At 37.4% G+C, this 21,336-nt stretch overlaps 1 protein-coding gene across 1 annotated transcript in view; it reads left to right on the forward strand.

Moving 5' to 3' along the window:
* Positions 1–21,336, forward strand: part of STIM2 (stromal interaction molecule 2) — a 97,866-nt gene that overhangs the window by 29,931 nt on the left and 46,599 nt on the right. Inside the window, exons 2-3 of the mRNA XM_030491568.1 lie at positions 5,207–5,337; positions 16,585–16,699. Coding sequence (XP_030347428.1) covers positions 5,207–5,337; positions 16,585–16,699 — 246 coding nt within the window. The remainder of the gene's footprint in view (positions 1–5,206; positions 5,338–16,584; positions 16,700–21,336) is intronic.

Consider the following 21,336-nt stretch of genomic DNA (forward strand, 5'->3'; position numbering starts at 1 on the left):
TCCCTGCTGTAATTAGTATTACAGCATTTTTTCCTCTTTGGGAAGCTCATTTAAGTAAATCAGTGTTGTGATTAAAAGATAAGTGTATTCTGCCCTTTTTGTCAAAATTTTTTTAAACGTTTTTAGAGGAAAGACGTGCTGCAGTGGTGGATTTTATTTTTCACTCTAATCATTTAAATAAATGTCACAAATGACATTGTCAAGTTAACAGTTATATCCTGCTCAGCCTACTTGCCATATGGAGTAGTTTAATTATTAAGAGTAGGAGTGATTTGCTTTGGGAGCTTTTAATTGAAAGATTAAACAAAGCTCACTTTGAGGCTGTGTCTTCAAGCATTTGAAGACTTTAATGACACCTTACGTAGGGATTTAAGGTAAAAGAAACATGTTTGTTACCTTTGTTGTGAATAGCTGTTTTGAACATCTGGTGAAATTCTTGAAAACACTTGCTTTTCAGTAATTTGAGTAATCACTACTGTGCCTGACACCCAGATTTGTACTCAGGTCTTATAATCTTTGTTCTTCTACAGTTTTTTATCTTGCCTTGAAAGAAATATATTGAATTCATGAAGAAACTGTAAGGTATTAAAGTACAGTGTAGAACTAAAGCATAAAAGAAATGTAATGAAATAGAAATCCTAGTTAGGTAAAGATTTATTTGCTGGGAGGTTGGGGATATTGTGGCCACCTGCTTTGCTCTGGAAAATTGAAAGAAATCCTGCTTCTTGGGAAACAGTTATTTTAAGCTGAGAGTATGTACTTAGGAAGCTGATACTTTGTATAGTGCTTGCCTTTTCTGTGAGGCTTCCCTTTCTCCCAGATGGCTTCTTAGGAACAAGGAATCATAAAACTAGCAGAACATGGTACACTCCTGAATTCATCAGAAAAAGGCTGTCACGGAAGCACTGCAGACTTCCATAGGACTGCCATATGTTAGCGTAAAAAAGTGTGCTTCCTTCTCTGTGAACGCTGAACATCCTCACAGAACAGAAATGATGTGTAGTAGCCAATCTGTCCACATAACTCCCAACTGCTAAGTTGCTCTGAGTGATCTAATGGGGAAATTTAAAAGCATTTAAATTTTAAATTTGGAGGTGTGTATCTTGGTTCCAGGTACCTTTGAAAATCATAAAGGTTTTGTCTGACCCTGTATTCTTTCTTAGGCTCTTTGAGGCATTTAAAAGACTTGAGGGCTCAAGCGCTTTGGAGGCCAGATTGGAGCTACAAACATCTGGCTAGGGTCCCTCTGTCACATAGCTGCTATGCTCTGGTGTCCGTATGCAACAGAGTGTGTGTGTGTGTGTGGGATGACCGCAGGCTTATTAGCTGTTTGTCTGCCAGTCTTCTTCATTCTGAAGTCTGTTATGATTGCAGCGGTTTAGGGAAAAGTAAGTGCAGCATAGATGAAAGGCTGCAAGGTGCATGTACCCTTTTGCTTTGAGACCATTTCCAATAGTGTATTCATGAAATAAATTTCAAGGGCTTTGCTGACATGAACGTGTGAAGATATGGATGTAATTAATTTTCCTTACTGGTTTGTGTTGACAGTGTCACTTTAAGTTGACTCCTGTTGCTTTTAGGAAATGAGATGAAAAAGCCATGATTCTCAAGTTCAGGAGAGTTTCAAACTGACGTTTTTCTTGTAGTCTCACCTTACTCTAACCTCATTGAAAAAGAGAGAAGGAAAAAAAAGGGGGGGAAGGGAAAGTGTGTTACTTTCCCCTTATCTGCAAATACAAAGTTTCCTGTATACCAGGTTGGATAACTGTACTCCATTCACTATCAAACTGTCTCCTGTACCACTGGTCTATACCCATGGCTTTGTGTAGCTCCCTGGACTGGTGAAGACTACTTTCTCCTCTTGCCTCAGAGCTAGGAGTCAGTTACTGAGCTACTTGAGGCAGGTGGAAGGTTCAGTTCAAAAGCCTCTGCTAAATTTGTTGAGCCATAAATTTGACATGTATTTTTTCTGTAGCAAATTCCCTCCATATCCACCAGAAGTTCTGAAAACTCCTTGCTTCTGAGCAATGTGGAAAAACTGGTCTGTAAAATAACTCCTGCCTAGAGTTGACATATGGTGTGCTTGTATGCCTCGTGTCCACCTCTTCTACACTGTATCTCTTTTGTTTCCTTTGCTAATTCTGTGCTGTTACTAAGGAAAGGATCAGATTTTAAGCTATCAGGTTCATTCTCTGAATGAACTTGGTATCTCTGTGCTCTTTCCTATGATGATGATTTTGCACTGAGTGTATTATGCCACACATACCAGACTAGGACAGTGAAATTGGTCGAGATGCGAAATAAAGTTTGTCCTTCAAGTACGATAGAAGGTTTTGAATCCCAGAACACCTTCAGTAGATTCAAATTGAAAAATAAACGATCAACTAGTCTTATAATTTATTGCATGGTCTCCGACCTATGTTTATGGTGCTTGTTCTATATTGAGACTTCCTCTTGGCTTTTATCTTAATTAGCAGGATGTTTGGGAGGTTTCTAGCCATGCTTCATGTAGTATGAATTTGAATTGTTTCTGACATGCAAGTGAGGCAAAATTCTGCATGTTAGAATCCTCTGTAGAGCTGCAGGTGATTAAATTTGTCAGCTGTTTTTTGGATTTGGTAGGGCTTCATAGGTATGCTTGTGAAATGTTTTTCACTTATTCTTTAGGTTGTGGCTGTGTAAATTGTTGTGAGATTGTTCTGTGAGTAGAGGGATGACAAGTGTTGTCAGTCGGGGAATGTTTAATTTTATCATATGAAAATAACCTCGAAGGTAAATCTGGATTCTGTTTAGAGTGGGTTAGTTTTTATTACAGTTGAGATGTGGTCCTGCTCCATGTTTCCCAGTTCCAAAAGGAGCAATTAGAACTCTGTCGTCTCTCAAGAGAGATCAAGTGTTCCTGGAGCCAGGACATGGGACATTTGAAGCACAAGCAGCCTGTTTACTTCTCTCAAGAAGAGCCATAGCTCTTTAAAGTGCCTTCTTTCTTAAATAACCAAAAAAGACATATTTAAGACAAATAAATACTCTGATTAAGAAATTGATCAACCTCAGTTTTCAGAAAATGTACTTTTGAGAAAACTTTTTTTAATTGAAAAGCTGGGCTTTCAGCTGAACAAAATAGAAAAACATTTGAGTGAGTGCTTGCAAACTGAACACTTGATCTGACATTTTCTATGTAAGACTAGGAATAACTACAAATTAAATAAGTTGGGTGTGTTTGAAGGACCTGTTCATCTGTTCTGACAATTATCCTTCTAACTTAAAACATAGTATAGATCTAATCTTGCAGTACAAATGAAAAGTGAAAAAAAAGTGAATCACTTTGAGGTGATTTATTACTATTCTAAGGGAAGCCTTTCTTCACCAAATGCTCTGTACTACAAGGATAAGTCCTTTAATCCCCCAATGATAGCTGATATTTGCAATGTTATTTTCATTGCAAGGCAAAAATCTAAAGGCTGTGTATTGTACAAATGTTCTAATGACGATGGGCAAATGGAAGATTTCCTTTTTTTTCAAGTAACATAAAATTACTCAGTTTCTTTTTTTTTTTTTTTTTTTCCCATGACACATTACTTGTATTCCAAAGCTGATAATTGTTGAGAGTGGCCTTGTTTAATGTTTAGTAATTGGTCTTTCTGCTTTCTGTGAAGTATTTTTAAAACCAGCATCTCTGTTCTGGGACAGTTTCAGTAAGGTGTTTGGTTTGTTTTTGTGATTGGTTCTTGGTTGGGTTTTGTTTGTTTTGTTAGTTTTTCAATTGATACACGGGCACAGATAACAGGTAACTGTTAACTTCTGTGTAATAAAACTGGTGTATAAAGTAAGAGTGCATTGACTCGTGTCTAGCTGTAGGGGTCAGTCCTGTTAATATGCATTAGAGATTCCAGCTATGCTGTGGTTGCTACCTTTGCTTTTCTGCTTTGTAGCCTTATGCAGGCTGAGTCTTATCAGCATCCATTATTCTTCACTGTTTTTAAATTTATAATAGACAGAATTGTGCTGACTCAATTGGTATGGAAGTACTAAACCAATCTATTTTTCTGTGCAAACTCTTGATCCTATCCATTTCTGTATGTGCTTCCTTTTCAGTACTTACATAAATGAGCCTTTAGTAAATTCTGTGGTAATATTAAAGCTTAACCATTTGGTAGACTAGAAGAAGTAAAAATAACTCATGCTGCCTCAATTTGTATTTGCATTGATATGATTAAAGTGGAGTGGACCAGTTTATGGGACTAGTGAGTGCATTTTTATAATGGCTATTACAGTGGGAATTCACTATCTTATTAAAGCTGAACTTTCAAGAATTAATTTGTGTATCCTTCTCCACCTTCTGTTCTTTGATGGTGTTCAGTACATCAGAATTAATGAAATAGCTATTAGTTAATGCCAAGGTCTGTGAAAGACAGTCTTTAACGATGGTTGATCATCATGCATTGTAGAATTTTGGAGCATTTGGCATATGCCTTGTGGAAGGGAAAGAACAGAGATATAACAGTCTGACATGGTGGAAGCAGAGCCATCAGATGCATGCAAATCATCAGCCTTTGGTAATGAATGCAGATGAAAATGTACTATTTTTGACCCGGAATCCTGCTCCACAGTGATTCTGCTGTTCTTAGTCAGAACATACGTGGCTGAGAATGGGATGTGGTGTTACCAGTTGAGTTTTCTTTGCTTCTCTTGCAGTCCACTGTGAATGTTTTGCATCCAGTAGTACCATCTAATTTGAATTTGATCTGCAGTACGGCTATCATCCCTTTGTTACCTGTTTATGAAGCTATGATTGTAGGAATGACAGGTTTTTTTTCCTCCACTGTTCTGTTTAGCCCAGGCTTTCAGAAAGGAGGTTAGAAAGCACAGTGACTTTATTTGCTGTTGCAGTGATATATAACTGAGGGTGGATGATATATAGAAGAGGTAGAGATAGCAGTTACAGGGGTTGAAAAAAAAATAAAATCCAAGAGCCAAACTATTCTAGCCTATTCTTTGGGCTTCCCTCCTGATAAGAGTTGACACCCTCTACCATTCCCTCCCTTCCCCCCACTTTGGTATCTATGACCTCCTGGCTATATGAGGTGAAGGACATGTACACATACAGAAATTTAAGCCCGTTCTCTTGCTTGGGAGCTTATATTCTAGAGCGACAGTAGATAATATTTCTGGTTTGTTTTTTTTTTTTCTCCCCCCCTCCCTTTAGATCCCTGCAGTTCACTCAGCCCACCGTGCTTTACTGAGGAGGACCGATTCAGTCTAGAAGCTCTCCGCATGATCCATAAGCAAATGGATGATGACAAAGATGGTGGTATTGAAGTAGATGAAAGTGATGAGGTAGGAGTAAAAGCCTTCACTTATGCATACATGAGGTCTGTCTTTTTTTTTTTTTTTTTTTTTTTTAGATAGCTGCTCTTCATGTTCCAGCACTTGAGTAGTTGTTACTGTTTTTCTTAATTCAGCCCTTCCCACAGCCAAATGTAGAAGGAAGGTCTAACTTCTAGAATTGTCTGAAATGGAATATTATTGTCCATTGTTCTAGCCTAAAGGAAAATTTTACAACTATGTATAAAAGCTGTTATTTTTGTAATTAGCATAAGAGGTAGGCAAATGGTGTTGGTTTAGCTTGCAGTGAGGTTGATGTGATCTGCCACCTGGTATTTTAATTTCTTTGCTCCAAGGTTTTCCTGGTTAACCCATCATTGATTTTTGCTATTTACCTTAGATCTGTTCCAGGCATTTCATGGTGCAAAATAATACCTGTTATAGACAGCAGTTGAGAAAGGTGTGGGTTTTTTGTTGTTTTGTTTTTTTGTTTGGTGATTTTTTTGGTTTAGGTTTTTTTTTTAAATGTGTTTTTGCTTACATTTTATGGACAAGTAGCAAGTACCTCCTAAGGAAGGTTATTCAGACCTGCCTGAAGTTTTTTGTGACTGTGCTTGAATGAGTTTGGTAGGCAGGCTCTTAGTGGTCCTGGAAAGAGCTTGCACTTATCATAGAATCATAGAATGGTTTGGGTTGGAAGGGACCTCAAAGATCATCATCTAGTTCCAATCCCCCTGCTGTGGGCAGGGATACCTGCCAGTAGACCAGGTTGCTCAAAGCCCCATCCAGCCCAGCCTTGAACACTTCCAGGGATGGGAGAGCCACAGCTTCTCTGGCCAACTGCTTCCAGTGTCTCACCCCCCCTCATAGTGAAGAATTTCTTCCCAATACCTGATCTAAATCTACTCTCTTTCAATTTAAAGCCATTCCTCCTTGTCCTCTTGCTATATACCCTTGTCAAAAGTACCTCTCCAGTTTTCTTGCAAGCACCCTTTAAGTACTGAAAGGCTGCTCTCAGCTCTCACCAGAGCCTTCGCTTCTCCAGGCTGAGCAACTCTCTCAGCCTGTCTTCATAGGAGAGGTGCTCCAGCCACCTGGTCATCTTCGTGGCCCTCCTCTGGACTCACTGCAACATGTCCATGTCCTTTTTAAGTTGGGGCCCTAGAGCCATATGCAGTACTCCAGATGGAGTCTCACGAGAGCCAAGGGGTAGAGTTGCTGCCCTGGACCTGCTGGTCACAAGCAGGTCTCAACTTCACCATTGGGGTTCTCAGAGTTGCTGGGTAGGAATTGAAACATCCATGTAGTTTCATTGTTCTTGCTTATTTTGCTTTCTGGCAGTTGTCAGGTACAGGCTTGAGAAAGGAGGGGAAGTGAAGAGGGTATTACCATGTGGTTCTGAAGCCCATTTTCACTGGAGGTGAGTGGGAGAAGAATCTAGTGCTGATTTTTTCTTCCCGTTTTTGTAACATCTTTGGGAAGATGGTTCTCCCCAAATGAGTCATTAATTATCATTGTCAAGTTTAATGTGATGTTACTTACCTTTCTGTGTGACTATGTACAAACAGCATCAACAGTGATTGATGCTTTGTTGATAGGAGTTTTGTGAAGGAATACAGTACAACAGAGAGAATGGTCCAGAATAAAATAACTTTGAGGGAAAAAATCTGCTCTCTACCTTAGGGAGTGTCATGGTGAGGTAGTTCAGACACTAAAAATAGTCTAGCTATGTTATTGCAGAAAGTTTGGTTAGCTGGTCATGTTTGGGACAGGCACAATCCAGTCTGCAAACTGAAATGTTAGTAATGGAGTGTAAGCTTCCTGAGGAGCTTCTCAGCACTGTGTGATTCTCTTGTCTTGTGCTGTATTTGTTAAGAAAGTTAAAAGAAAACACTGAAATATTTATACATAGGAAAAATTTTATTAGTAATCAAAAGATCTGTCCTGGTTTCAAGTGGACCATCTTTATACCTGATCTTAAGTTTCTCTTTGTTCAAGTGAAAAGTCAAGATTAACCCAAGCAACAGAAGCTACTCTTAAAATCTGTTAAAATGACTGAAATTAGAACAGTTCATGAGGTATGCTGTTATAGGTGGGGGTAATGAGAGATTAATGAAACTATATATTCAAACTACTGACTGTGCATAAAATGATTCAAATGTAGTATTTTTTTTCTGCGAGCTCATTTTTAATTATGGATTAAATATTTAATAAATCCTCCAATTAGCTTTTTTCTACATATAGTTTCCATGCAAATCAGTGATGAATATATATTTGCATCAAGCGCCTTAAGACATTAAAAGCAAACCTGAAATTAATGAGAAATGCAATTTAATTGCAAGTTAAACTAATAACGTGTATGTTCTTCTTGTAACACTATTACTAGAACTTTACCATAATCTTTAAAAGATCTGACGTTTTAATAACACATTTACCTGATTACAGTAGGTCTGAATATATACTAAATATGTCCTAATATACACTGTTTCAAAACCACTATTTGTCAAAGTGGGTAATGCTGCTTGTTTTAGTTAAAAATGAGGACTGATAATTAAAAAACCCCACTTGATTAGAAGTGAAGTTTATATGGAATACAGGGATTTTACAGCAGGGTAATGGATTTCCTGTTTCATGCTTCATGGTTTTTATTTGCAAGACTGCTGGAAGAGTCATATATTGAGTATGTTGATCAGATATTTGTCAGCTTTTTATTTGGCAGCAAAAATGTGACAAAGTACAACAACTTTCTGCTGTTTTACCAGCACTAAAGCACTGTTACAAATTACAAGTGTATATTTACACCAAGAAAGGAAGTTCTTGTAAAGAAGTTATTTTGAGAAGGAAGGTAAGAGGAGCTAAAGATGTTGAACTGTTTATTTTGGCCACTCTAATTTGCTAATCCTGTTGAGAAATCCCAACAGCAATTCCAGACATTTCATCTGCACTCTATTTTTCTTAATGTTCCTCATGCCCTGTTTTATGTTAAACATAAAGTTTGTTTTTCCTTTGTAAAATGAATCCTTACATAAAATCATTCTGTAGGGAGAGTTTCTTTAGGATATAAGAAAATTTTACCTGTTACTAGAAACTTATTTCCTCAAAAATTGTCATATACTGGAAGCCTTTTGGATCTACCTTGTGTGGACTGGAAAGAAGCTTGTATTTGACCTTGATGAAATTGATGTGGGGAAACTTGATCTAAATTTTTAACATGGGATCTATTAGTCATCGAAACACACGAGGGATTTGTCAAAGTCTTCTAAGGAAGATAGAGGGGCTCTAGTTTGAGCATGGACTGGTTGGATATATTTTTTCCTTATTGTTTGGTCTCGTACCTAAGTTAGACTAGATGGTATAACTTAAGATAATTGTAGTGATGAAAAAACCCTGAACTTTCAAAGTCACTGGAAGATACTTTCCTAATTCTAGTTATTACAAAATACTTGGGGGAAAGAGAGCTTTTTGACATTGCTACTCATATGTTTTATTTATTTATTTATTTTTTCATTCAGGATTCATGTAACTTTCTAATACTTGCCCTGAATTTTTAGGGCAGGCTAATATGAATTTTTCTATCAAATCTCGCTTCTGTTATTACTACTTTTATTAGCATACAAAAGATTGCAATTGTTTAAACTGATTTAAAGAGTTAGGCTGTAAAAGGGTAACTGAAAGGGAGAATGTATTACTAACCGGGGTTTTAGTCATGTGTTGTGGGAGGCTATCTGCCTCAGGAAGCATCTGTTGCACCATGTGTACATGATTCGTTTTAACGATGAAGAGGCACAAGCAGTAAGACTTATCATATGTTCACTATTTACATAGATTTTTCCTGTTTCCAAAGAGCTTCTATATGTAGATCCTACATATTCCTCAAGGAATCTCACTATACAAATAGAATAAGTTGATGTTTTTGAAATATTAATATCTTACTGTGTGTTTAATGTCACACAGAGCTAATGGCATGAATTTACAGCTTTGCGTGGATAGATCACTTAGTATCTTAATATTTTATTTGAGGCTTTTTGAGTGTACTTGCATAATTACTTAACAAAAAACCTCAACCCAACAAAGCCTACACAGAACCACCAAAAAAGCCCCAAGCAAGAAACTAGGTGGAAGAGGAAGAAACTGCAGTATTGAAAGCATGAAACGATTAGAAAGTAGCTTTTAACAGTACAGGCCAAGAAGTTGGAACCTCAGGGGTCATATGCAAAGAAGTGCCTGACTTAAAATGTTGTCTTGAGGTAAGAATTGAAAAGAACCTAGTTTTACTGGTCTAAACCAGGGAGTATGATTGTCTTCTATACAGAGATTAAAGCAGAAAAAGTAGCTAGTATAATCTGATTGCACTTTGGCTACAGTATGTTTGACAGAGGCAAAATATTTGACAGCCCACGATCTTCCTTTGAAGTGACAATCTCCTGAATGGGTGGGCTCTGTAAAGCTTTTGTTTGAGGGCTTGACGTAATATTTGCATTTTGGATGCAAATAATCCAAGAGAGTTGGAACAAACAATGTCTTGAGAGAGTATGCTGTGTTTTTTAAGAGGGGATGAAGAGGTGAAGTCTAAAAAGGAAGAAGTCAAAGGAAGAATCCAAACGGAAATAGAAATGGGGAAGATACAGAGGTCAAGTGTAAACTACTTGGTTCAAAATAAATATTTTATAGAACGGGGATAACTTCAGAAATGTATGCTTCAGTATATATTCACATTACTGCTAATTTCTGATTAAAGGCTTTATAATAAAGGAGAACCAGTTCATGCTTTTATTACTTATTTTTATTAGTTTAATCAGTTTGCTAGTCCCATTCTTGGTTGTTTATGCTTCCTTTGTTTTAGGAATTAAAATGATACATGCATCTGTACATTGCAATCTATTTTACGAGCTTGCTAAATTAAAATATCATATATTAGTATTACTATTTTAGGAAAATCTGGAGAAATAAAATTTAACATGTACCTTATCGAAAAATAATTTTCTGAATTACTGCTGAAATAGACCTGCCTATTCAATTTGTGTAAAGATGAGTTGGTAAAGAAGTCTGGATATCTTTGTTCTTTAATTCCTTGAGAGATATAAAAAGTGAATGAAACATGATTTACTAGTTTGGATGAGAGACCCATTCATTTCAGTAATCTGCTCTGGACAGTATGAGTACTAAATACTTTGTGCAAAATTGCAAGAAATTTCATGACAGGAAATCCCGAAGAACTAGATACCAAGACAGCGTGGTGCTCCCATTTTAAGTATGTATATTTTGGATGTGAGGAGCATGAAGTGTGAGGTCAAAAAACACTTTCAGTATTTAATATTAAACTCGGATGACTCTTAAGTGAATAGTCCTTCTGTGTTCTTGAACAATAGCAAATTTATATGCAGAATTTCTCTTCCTTTTGTTACATGTTGGAGGGAGCAAAGATTTAGCAGAAGACTGTTAAGCACCAGGAGCCTACCTCACGGTGGTTTAAGTTCAGTTGGGAGAGGCTCTGCTGCAGACTGAGCTATTGCTTCATTTTGTCTGCAAATATACACTCAGCAAGTGTTTAATGTCCTGTAAAGTTGCCTTAGTATACTGGTTTTGTCGTTATCATTTATATAATAAAGGTCTGTAAACTGGTGTTCATATTTTTGTAAACTAGTTGATACTTCATTGTCAGCTGGTTAGGAAAAATTCTGCATGTAGAGAAATACTGTCTGCAGTGGTTTGGAAACTGAAAAAAACTGTTCTGCGTAATACTGGGATGGCTCATCAGTATGTGTTACATCTCACTGTGCAGAATGTTGTTACACTGATCTTTCAAACCAGTGTTTTGAGCTTCCTAACCAGGGTAGCAACCTTTTTCCCAGGAGCTGTTTGGTTACCTTGATTCCGTTAGTTTGTTGTAGATCTGTTAATAGAGGTCTTTTCTTTTTCTTTTCTTTTCTTTTTTTTTTTTTTTCCCCTTCTTTTCCTTAATCACTGAATATTATAATTCAGTTTGTCTCCTGAAGTTTTGTAAGCAACTCTGGGCATGTCTGCACATTCTTACCGTTTTTTATTTTTCAGAGCAGGATAGGTAGGAGCCAGGTTTTGTCTGCAAACATTATGACCGTGTTAGTCCATGGCTGTGCCTGTGCTAAGGTGTCCTGTAGAGAGGCAGTGTGTGTTCTCATGGGTACGGTTGCATAGAAACCTGTTGCAATGTGGTTTGGATCAGACCTACCTCAGGCCGTTGCCTTCTTAGAGGTACTTAAGCTAATATGTAGCTGTCTGCACCTACTTGTGTAGCACTGCAGGCTTTTAGTCCTGCTACAGTGAAATGCCCCCTTGGAAATTCTACCTTGGCTTTGAAGGGATTGCAGAGTTTGCTTTGCAGTAGCACACTACAATTTTGTTTTGAGCTGCCATATTTTTTTTTTTTTTTTTAATAGAATTTGTAGGTTACTTAAAATGTACTTGGTAACACTTTGTAACATTTGGTAACATAGTAACACCATGTCCTTCCTTTTTCTAGTAATGTTTTCATTATGTTTAAGTATATTTTCTTATTTTACTGTGTAACATCGTTAGAAGCCATTTCTGTAGAGTAGGCAGTTGAGTATGCTGTCATACCTGAATCATCATATATTGCCTTTTAAAAGCATACTTGCCATCCTAACTTAGCCAATAAGCGTGACATTGCGATAGCTGCAATGAGTCTGGTAGCAGAAGATGGGAGGGAATGTATTAAGAGGCTGTCTAACAGTGGCCGGATCTACCTGAAGGTAGGATTACAGGAAAATTGAAGTCGTAACTTTTGAAGGTTTTCTTTTGAAGGAATAAAACTAAAGGACATAACACTGTTTAAGGTATAGATACTCAAGGAAGACAGTGATACTTAGCCAGGAGATGTTACTAATTGCTCTTAAAGTAAACTTGTCAGTTAAAGACTCTATTTTAAGTTGATGAAACTGAAATTCATAAACTTGAGCCTTCACACAGAACAAAATGTAAACATAGCATGAGTGCTTCCTTCTGCAGTTAGTGAGTGTAGTTACTTTTACTTTTCCACTGACAATTGCAAAAGTATGCAATTGTTTATTTGCTCTTCAAGGACCAGGCTTCTCTTGCAACTTCTGTATTTTAACATACTTGAACTTTTTGTGTTATTGCATGTGGCTTTAGTGCTCTCCATGTCAAACTGGTATTGGAATGTATTATTCTCGTGTTGGTGGCTCTTAGTTCAGGTTAGTTTTTGGTTATGAGTTGACTGGGTTTTGGTGAATGTTATGGTACTAAAAGCTTTCTGAAGAGGAAGAAAGGTGGTTGTGTACCTACCTGACCTTGTAACTCTGTTCCAGGACTCCACAAGTTTTGTTTCCCTCCAGGGGGGAGAAGGTTTCCTCTCAACCTATTACACTGCTGAACCTTGGGCTTTGGGATGTGAATCTTTGTGGAAGCACAGTTGTAATGGTACTTTTGGGACCAAAGCTCCAGTTTTGAGTCTAGGTGTGATGGTTTGTTGTTTTTTTTTTTTACGCTTTACTTGTTTTTGAGGTAACTGCTTTGACAAATGATTTTTTTTGTTTCACACTGTTAAGGTATCTTATCTGCTGCTTTCTTTGTTTCAACTTTGTAGTCTTAAAAAGCCTTCTCCCTCTTGAGTAATTATGTTGGCTAAGATAATTCTTAGATGTTTTTTGTTTAGAGCTTATTCTTTTAACCTCTCCATTTAAAGTTATTTTTCTAACCTTTTGTTTGTATACTTAATGAGCAGGGCAACAGAAGAGAGATTAGCTGCCATGACAAAGAACAGGAAAATCCTCTTTTTATGGCTTTCTTCAATTTAGGACACAATTCCTTTTCTTAAAGGAGCACTTCCATATCAGGCCAGTTATGAAACAGATCTTTTAAACAGGAGAGCAATGTTTCATGTCATAGCTCTTCATTAGTAAATGGATTCATTCTTTGAAACATGACGTCCTCTTTCCAGCTGTGCACACTGTAACTACCGTTGTGACTATCTGGTTGTTAGAGAACCTCACTGAGAAAGTCATTGTGATTATTCTCACTGGATCTGGGAGCAATGTGGGTAGCATTGAGCAGAAGAGGAGCTTCTTTCTTTTCCTGAAGAAATTCTCATAAGCGCATAATCTCTCCCCCTGAGGAGTAACTGCCTACTGATTACTAAATGCAACCTGCTTACAAGTTTGTGTGTTGACAGCCCCTTTTTAAAAAAGGGACTTAGCCAAATATTCTCAGCAGCCTCTCAGTATAAACCAGATCTTTTCCGCTGCCCTCCTATTCTCCCACGAAATCTTGTGTTTTGAACTTGGATTTGTTTTCTGTATTTGTGATGAAATTTGAAATTGGGCTTTTCATTCCCCTCTCCCCGACCCTGTAGCAGGTTGTGCTCGAGCACTGTATTGAGAATATGAATTCATATGTTAACTCTTGCTCCCTCTGCGGGCTCTGTAGCAGAATGACAGAAATGCTGCAAGTTTTCCACAAACTCTTGTTTGTATTGCTTATCTGGGTGCCAAGGTAACCCATGCCAGTCTCATTTTAAAAATCAGAATGCTTTCTTGTAGTACCTTTATAGTGCTTTGGGGTGAGTCGTAACACCTTGAAGCTTTTTTAGTATAGCAGTCAGCATCTTTTTTATTCCTGTATGTAGTATTGTTAACAGCAGTTCAGATTTTACTTGACAGCACCTGCAACTGTTCAGATGTTCTTGTCTTGAAGTATTTTACAACCTTTGCTGCCAACTAGCAGTAAAGATAGAAGCAAGTTTATTTCTTAAGAATAAAACTGATCTGAAATGACTTTTAGCTGACGAGATGCAAAATGTGCTGAAACCTTTTGAGTGCAGTATATATCTCATTCTGTTCCTCTTCAGAAACTTGATTGCCTATGATGTTTGTTTTTAAAATGAGTGTCCACACCTGACATTTGAAGTCTCCAAGGGCAGTGCATCACCAGTCACTAGAAAGCTAAAGAGTGTTAACATGTACCTTAACTCTCATATGAAGTGAGATAGCTTTTACAGGGAGAGCACCATAATGTATTTTTTGCTGTCCTTTTAGTACGTTATTCCAAAAAACATGCTGGGGATAGTAGTTGATAGTAGGTACTTGCAGTGTGAAGGGAAAAGGTGAGGTGGGCAAACATCAGTTCTTTCCTGCTGCTCCAGCTGTGAGACTGTACTCGAATCTGGAAAATTTGAGAGACATTAATGAATAAGATGATTTTTTGTTTTCCTATTGTTTGGTTCCTTTTCTTCAATTTATCCCTTTAATAAACATAAGGTGGGAACCAACAAGGTAATCCAGCTTTGATTGCATGTTGCATGTTAGCTATGGAAATTGCCAGCTTCATGGTAGCTGTACTAATTGGGGAAGTACTCAGAATTCACACTTGGATGATGGAATATGCAAGAGGTATTTTTAAATTTGCATATAGCTACAGCAGTCAGTCCTTTTCTGTGCTTATTGTACTTTTTTACAGTTGCTGGTCCATGGTGTTTCAGAAGATCTGTAATTGCCCTAACAGGCTGCTATTTTCATTTGTTTTCATATATTTCATAAATTTCTCCTGTATTTCTCATTTATACACATCTCTGTGTGTGTATAAATACCTGTATTTATGGCTTTCTCATATATATAGGGAAGAGGAGTGAAAAGTGCCATGCAATTTGTATGGGCTAAATGGAACTATTTTAGGAATCAAAAGGCTTTAGAAAGCTAATGTCTGATAAGTTTTGAAGTGATAGATGAATGAGAGAGGGTTTGCGTTCAACCTGGAACCTATGTGTCGTAGAGACACATAGGACTTTGTGATTGGATTAGGGAAGGCAAATCATACTTTATCCCAAGTCTAGCAGAGGAGAAACTTGAATCCCTTCCCATGTTTTTAGATTCCCCTACTTCCAAGTAGGATTGAAGTTTTTAATAAGGGGAATTTGTGTTAGCTTTTCTTGCATATTTCTGCTACCATAGACTGCCTCTTTTTATTAAGAGTTAATATTATGGTTTACAATTGACTACTTTTCAGTTTTTTGAATAACTTAGTCTCTAGATTTGTTAGAAATGGGATCTGTGCAGGAAGCTTTGCAGATAAAGCAAGGCTAAATTTTAAGTGGGGGTCTTCTGCAGCGCATCACTAGCTTGGCTTTCTTCTTCACCTCCGCTCGAAGTGGTGATGACATATGACCAGCCACTTAAAAAGCTGTTTTTTGAGTTAGTGTCATGACTGCCTATAGCTGTTCTTGTTTGGGCCTCTTTATTCTTTAGGAAATGAAGCAAGCAAGTAATTGCTTGTGGAAGATGACTTAGCTGTCATGTTAGCTTTCTGGTACTAATATTAATATCTCCACCCACGGACATGGCTCATGCTGTGCTTTTAGGGACTGGTATCTGTGGTAGGTTTTCACTATTAATGAGAGGTGGTTTGCTAACCAGGATTCCAAGTCTTCTAGGCCTCTGTGAAATAAAAACAAAACGGGGTTTACAGTTCCATGCTTTTTTTTTTTTCCTTTGTATACATTTGGAGAACCTGTTTGTAGTGACTTGTGAAATACCGATACAACGCTGCTATATATGATGGGATTCCAGGCTATTCCTTTTTATCATGTTTACTGAAAGGCAAAATGCAGTATTTTGACACAGGCTTCCTATTAAATACTGAGAACGAAAGAGCTTTGTTTAATGCTTCTGTGCTAGGAATGTAACCACTGAGGAATGGTTAGCAAGAAGAAAATTTGCCCAGATGGACTTCTGTTTTTTAATTTAATGAAATAGAAGTCAATTTTTTGTTGTCTAATCAAAAGACTTTATTAATATTTAGTCACCGCTTTTCTTTCATACCTCAAGCAGTTTATCTGCTTTATCTGGTATAGCAGGGTTCAAGTGTTACTCCTTTATAAAGGACTGGTACATTTTCAAATCTTAAATGGACTTCAAGTAGGTGAAGCTGGTTAAATGTGTTCAGAGTAGAGAATTATGTAGTATGACTGTGTGGTGCACTCTTGTAATCACTGTAAACGTAAGGCATACTAATAAAGTTGTTAAACCTAGTATACTGGTAATTGCTAGTTTTTTTAGGATTTAGGCATTGTGAAAATCAATTCCTGTAAAAGTGTTTAACTTGCTTTCTGAGTCTTTGATGTGGTCAACTTATGTCAATTGTGTACTGCTTGCATGGGAAAGAGCTAGTAAAGACTCTCTGCCTGATTTCCTTGTAGTTCTGTTTAGAAGCTGTTATTTTAGCATTTAAGAGGTTTTCCTTTTCCTTCAGTTTCTAAGGGAAGATATGCAATACAAGGATGCCTCTAATAAACATAGTCACTTGCACAGAGAAGACAAACATATCACCATTGAGGATCTGTGGAAACGCTGGAAAACATCTGAAGGTAGGTAAAGAATGGCTAAAAATTTTGGTGGTTATTGAAATAGACATAATTCAATGCTTCTTGCACAAAGTAGTTTAGAGTAGTAAATGGATGACCTTTTTAAAGTATCTTCATGAATCTGTTTTGGTACTGTTACTTACAGACCTATGTAAACCTGACTTAAAAACTCATTCAGTCCAGCTAGTATTAATTTCCTCTTGATGTGCTGGGTGTACTGTAAATAAACTAAGCTAGCTTACACCCTCTTCTGTATGAGGTTGTAATTTATGAAGGTAGCTGTTGCAAGCACTCAATTCCAGATAAACACATTTTTAATTTAGTAAGCCCTAAGGGTGGCAGTCAAGCTATTTTAAAACATTTATGATATATTGTATAAAGTGGAAAGTCCAGTGTGTTTCAACTTAGATGTAAATTTTCTTTGGGCTACAAAGAATTAGAATTCTTAGTCAAAGCATTTTGGGAAATCTTTTTAAACTTGGCATACAAGAAAAATAGACTGATAACCCAACACCACCATCCCTCCCCCAATTTGTTTTGAATAAATAGAAGTGAGTAGAGCCAAATATTCCAAACATCAAAAGATAGTACTAAATGAGCAGAACGGTGTTCACTGCCGAGTGTGGTCCATGGTGTAGCTACTGAAAAAGAAATTTCCAGGGGTCCAGAATGTATTGTGAGCATATAGAGATCTGGTATTAGTCAAACAGCTAGAAGTAGAAACAAAAGAGAAATAAAACTAGGAACATGGCACTGATTCATCCTGTGTAGGAAGCCATTTAAATGCAGTCTGAGGTAATTCATTGGTTAAGTGTTTGCTGTGTTGTAAATATCTAAATTTTAACCAGTGATTTCTAGCCTCATCTTTTCAAATATGCTCTAAATACTTACTGAAGATCTTGTTCAATGAAAGTATTGCAGCTAAGTTATCAGAGAAAATTATCACTCTACGATTGTTTGTCCAACTTAGAGTAAGTCTTCAAAAATGCAGGCTATAGCAATATCAGAAGTATCTAATTTGTCTACTGTGTATATCTTTGTTCCAGGTTTCTTGAATGTAGTGAGCAGTGTGAGTAAGACACACAAGATTTTGAGAGGAATGTCTGGTCTTACTATGCCTGCTTATAATGGCTTTACTGTGCATGCTGTTGAGGAAACTAAAGTTGCACCACAGGGAGGCCCTTAGAATGATAGCAGTGCTAACAGTGATCTGGTGACTGTTAGAAAGCATGAAGCCCCTCAAATAATAAACTACTTTCATTTAATATTAGGTAACATGGAAAATTCTAGTTTTCCTTTCTAGATATTTTTAGGAATTTTGATTTGTTACTTTCTTATGTGCTGCTACTTTATAGTACCGGTGCAATTTGACAGCACTAAACAAGAGGGTGGAAGGTAGTGTAAATGATGGTATCAGTAATTTGAAACTTTAAGTAGTCTGTTGAGGTATCTGTGTGAGAATTAAAAGCTCTAAATAGTACCCTTGACAGTGAGCATTAGTGCTTATGCAGAAACATCTTCTAGATCTATTGCTGCTTTTTTTATCCTGAGCAGAATTGTCCATTCTTTCCCATATAGCTTTATGTAGATGTTTGTCTTGAGTATTTGGCAAATAGCTTAAAGTTGCTTGCTGTTTAAGATATTGGTGATGTGAGACAGGTTAGATGCGAGGGTAGAAAGTGAAAGTACAGCTAATGGTATAGGATGTTTTCTATTGCTGTTTGGTGTTGCCTTTTAGGATTAAGAAAAACAGATTATTTTTGAGCAATTGCTTGAGAAACATCTTATGCAGTGACTAGAACCCTGAGAATTGGCTCCATTCAAGGCTTTAAAGATTACCTGAAAAATAAAAGCAGCTTCAGAATATTGCTTTTTAATATTTCTGGCACTGGGCAGGTTTTTGCTAGTCCCCACCTGGTGCAGAATCCTTAAGGCACAGACTGTATTGGTGCAAATTAAAGGAATTTCAAGGCTGCTATTGATTTTACTTGCATGGAAGGAATCACGCCATAACTTTAATCAGCATCTAGCCTATTGTTGTGTTTCCACACAATTTCAGTTGGTCCTTTAGTACAAAACAAGGTTGTCACTTAGTTTGGGCTCATGTTTAGCTCATGTTACTTGTGCTTTTCATGACCACTGAAATTTTTTAATCTCATAATCTACAGAGAGGGTTCCATTTAGAGGAATGACTAGGAAAATAGTGTAGCTGTTTAAAGCCCAGAAAACACTGCTTTCTGATAGTCCTCTGACTTCTATTATTGTGTGTCTGTTCTTTGAATGTAAATGCCAGTATATGCTTGTTGTATGGAATTTGCTTTAACTATCTATTTAAAGATAAAATCTAAGCAGTATTTATACATATACAAAGCCTTTCAGCTTTTCTGAAGTATGAATCTTAGTAGTTATTGTTGGGTTAAAATTAAAGGTGCATCTTCTATTTTTTCCTACAAGGGCCTTGAAGAGGTGAGGTGATAGATGTGAGTTCAGCAAAGGGGACAGATGAACATTTGTTTTAATGTCTGAATACCAGTCTTTTTATAATAATCTTTAAAAGTTCTGTGTCTCAAGGGTGTCTGCTTTCTCTTTTTTTGCCCCTCTAATAGGCTAAGATCATCTGAATTTGTCGTGTGAAGAGACATGTGTGGGTATTTAGTCTCAATAGTAGTAAGGGGGTCTGTAAAATCAACGCAGGGGCCTTCAGCTGAGTAATTTTCTGACCTGTCTTGGTGAATAGGTAGGGTGCTGCATTCTTGGTGATGTAGCGTTGTCCCTTGGGACTTGATGTTGTAGCAAAGTAAAACTTCAGTGGTCAGTCCTGGAGCTCATGAAAAGTTTGTCAGACTAATCTGAGTTCTACCAAAACCTAGTTTTTACAAACTGCCTTAAAAAGTAGTTTTTCTTTAACATTATAACATATTTGGCTTTGTATGTGTGATCACCTGTTGTATTCTGAGTGCACAAGTGTTCTTGCAGCAACTGGGACTAAAATGCATATGGCAAAGATGTTATGGTTGCTTTGTACTTTGTTAATTGTTGCTGTTTCAGGTTTTAAATATCTGGAGACTGGAAATGCATGCAAGCAGGGCTTGGCTGAGGGTGAATTACATAATGCTGTGTGCTGTTCCAGGCAGGGCCAGCATGCTACTGATGGCAGGCTTTTCTGCGGGAGCTGTAATGTTCGACTGTTGAAAAGGTGGTCATGGCCACGCCTCTTGTGCTTTTTCATGCTGTTTAAAAACCTACTGGTGGCAGCATATTTCATGCTGATGTTGCTGCTGAAGTCTTGCTAAAACAGAACTAACTTTTGAATCTTTGTTTGTGCTTGATATAGAACAAGCTCGTGTTTTTCTATATTGCCTGGTCAGCCTGTTCTCAACTTTAAGCCTAATAGGTGGCTGTCATCCACTCCTTGCTGTGAAATACTCTTATTGAATGTAATTTGGTTTCTGAAGGGAGTAGGAGGCCCATAGGAGTGCTGAGGCTGCACTGTAACCTTGTTTTGCTTCATGCCTGCCTGCCCTGAAGCACTGTGCTGCGTGATAAATTTAACATGAAAAAATTATAGCCTGATCTTCTAATCAATCATTAAGGTGGATTAGCAGGGAGCAACATTCATTTAGGGGAAGTTTGAAGCTACTTTTGCTGTCTTCACCTTCAGGCAGGTGGTGTTACAGCAGTTAAAAAACAAACCAGAACAACCAACCAAACAAAAAAACCCCCACCAAACTAAAACAAAACCAACCAAATGAAAAATCAATCTAAAGTTGTAATCTGAAATAGAAGACAAACAGCCTATGCAAGTCTAGATACTGGGTGCTGCACTAAGGTGTAAACACTGTGGCTTCTACACCTGACTGCCCAAAGCGTGTTGCTGACATCCCCTCTCTCAAGATATCTATTTACAGAACAGGTGTGAGAGGGAAGGATGTTATGGTTGCTCTCTAATGCTATGTGCTTTAAGTTACCGTAACTGTCAGTTGCTACTCCACTGTCTGAAGCACTGTGTTATTTTCTGGTGATTAAAATAAGGAAAAGTTACAACCTCAGCTAATTAGTAGGAGCTGGCACGTTCTAATTGGCAGTGCTGATTGAGATGAATTTCAGCTGGCCTGCTCAAATTTCAGTACACCGGGTGTATGTCACTTGTGTCATGTTTCAGTAGGCTTCTACTGAAGAAAGGCTGGTTTGCTTCTCAGTGCTGTTGTAGAATAAACATATATGTTGTCTTACAGTCTTATTGTCAAGCAATACTTCTTACCAATAAATAGCATATAGAAGATATTAACAAAAAAAACCCCAAGTCTGAACATTTTCACTGATGTACATCAATCTCCCAAGGCTCTACTGTGGTGCTGTAGGAAAGGGAGAACATGGTAGTTTAGGGTTCGGTTTGACCTGGAAAAGTTGGGGATTTGTGGGCACTGACACTGGAATTCTGCTAATGCAGAATTACTTGACATAGTAAATCTAAATTTCTAGTGAAATGTGTGCATAGGCACAGATTCAGACTGAAATCCCAGAAGAGTTGACTATGTGTTGACTATGCTTCACTTAAATGGTGAGTGGCCATTTAAAAGGACAAAGCATATACCAAAAGTTCTGATTCTAGTTTGTGATAGACTTCAGTTTCTTCTCTT

The sequence above is a fragment of the Strigops habroptila genome, chromosome 7, assembly GCF_004027225.2.
Source record: "Strigops habroptila isolate Jane chromosome 7, bStrHab1.2.pri, whole genome shotgun sequence".
Taxonomy (NCBI): domain Eukaryota; kingdom Metazoa; phylum Chordata; class Aves; order Psittaciformes; family Psittacidae; genus Strigops; species Strigops habroptila.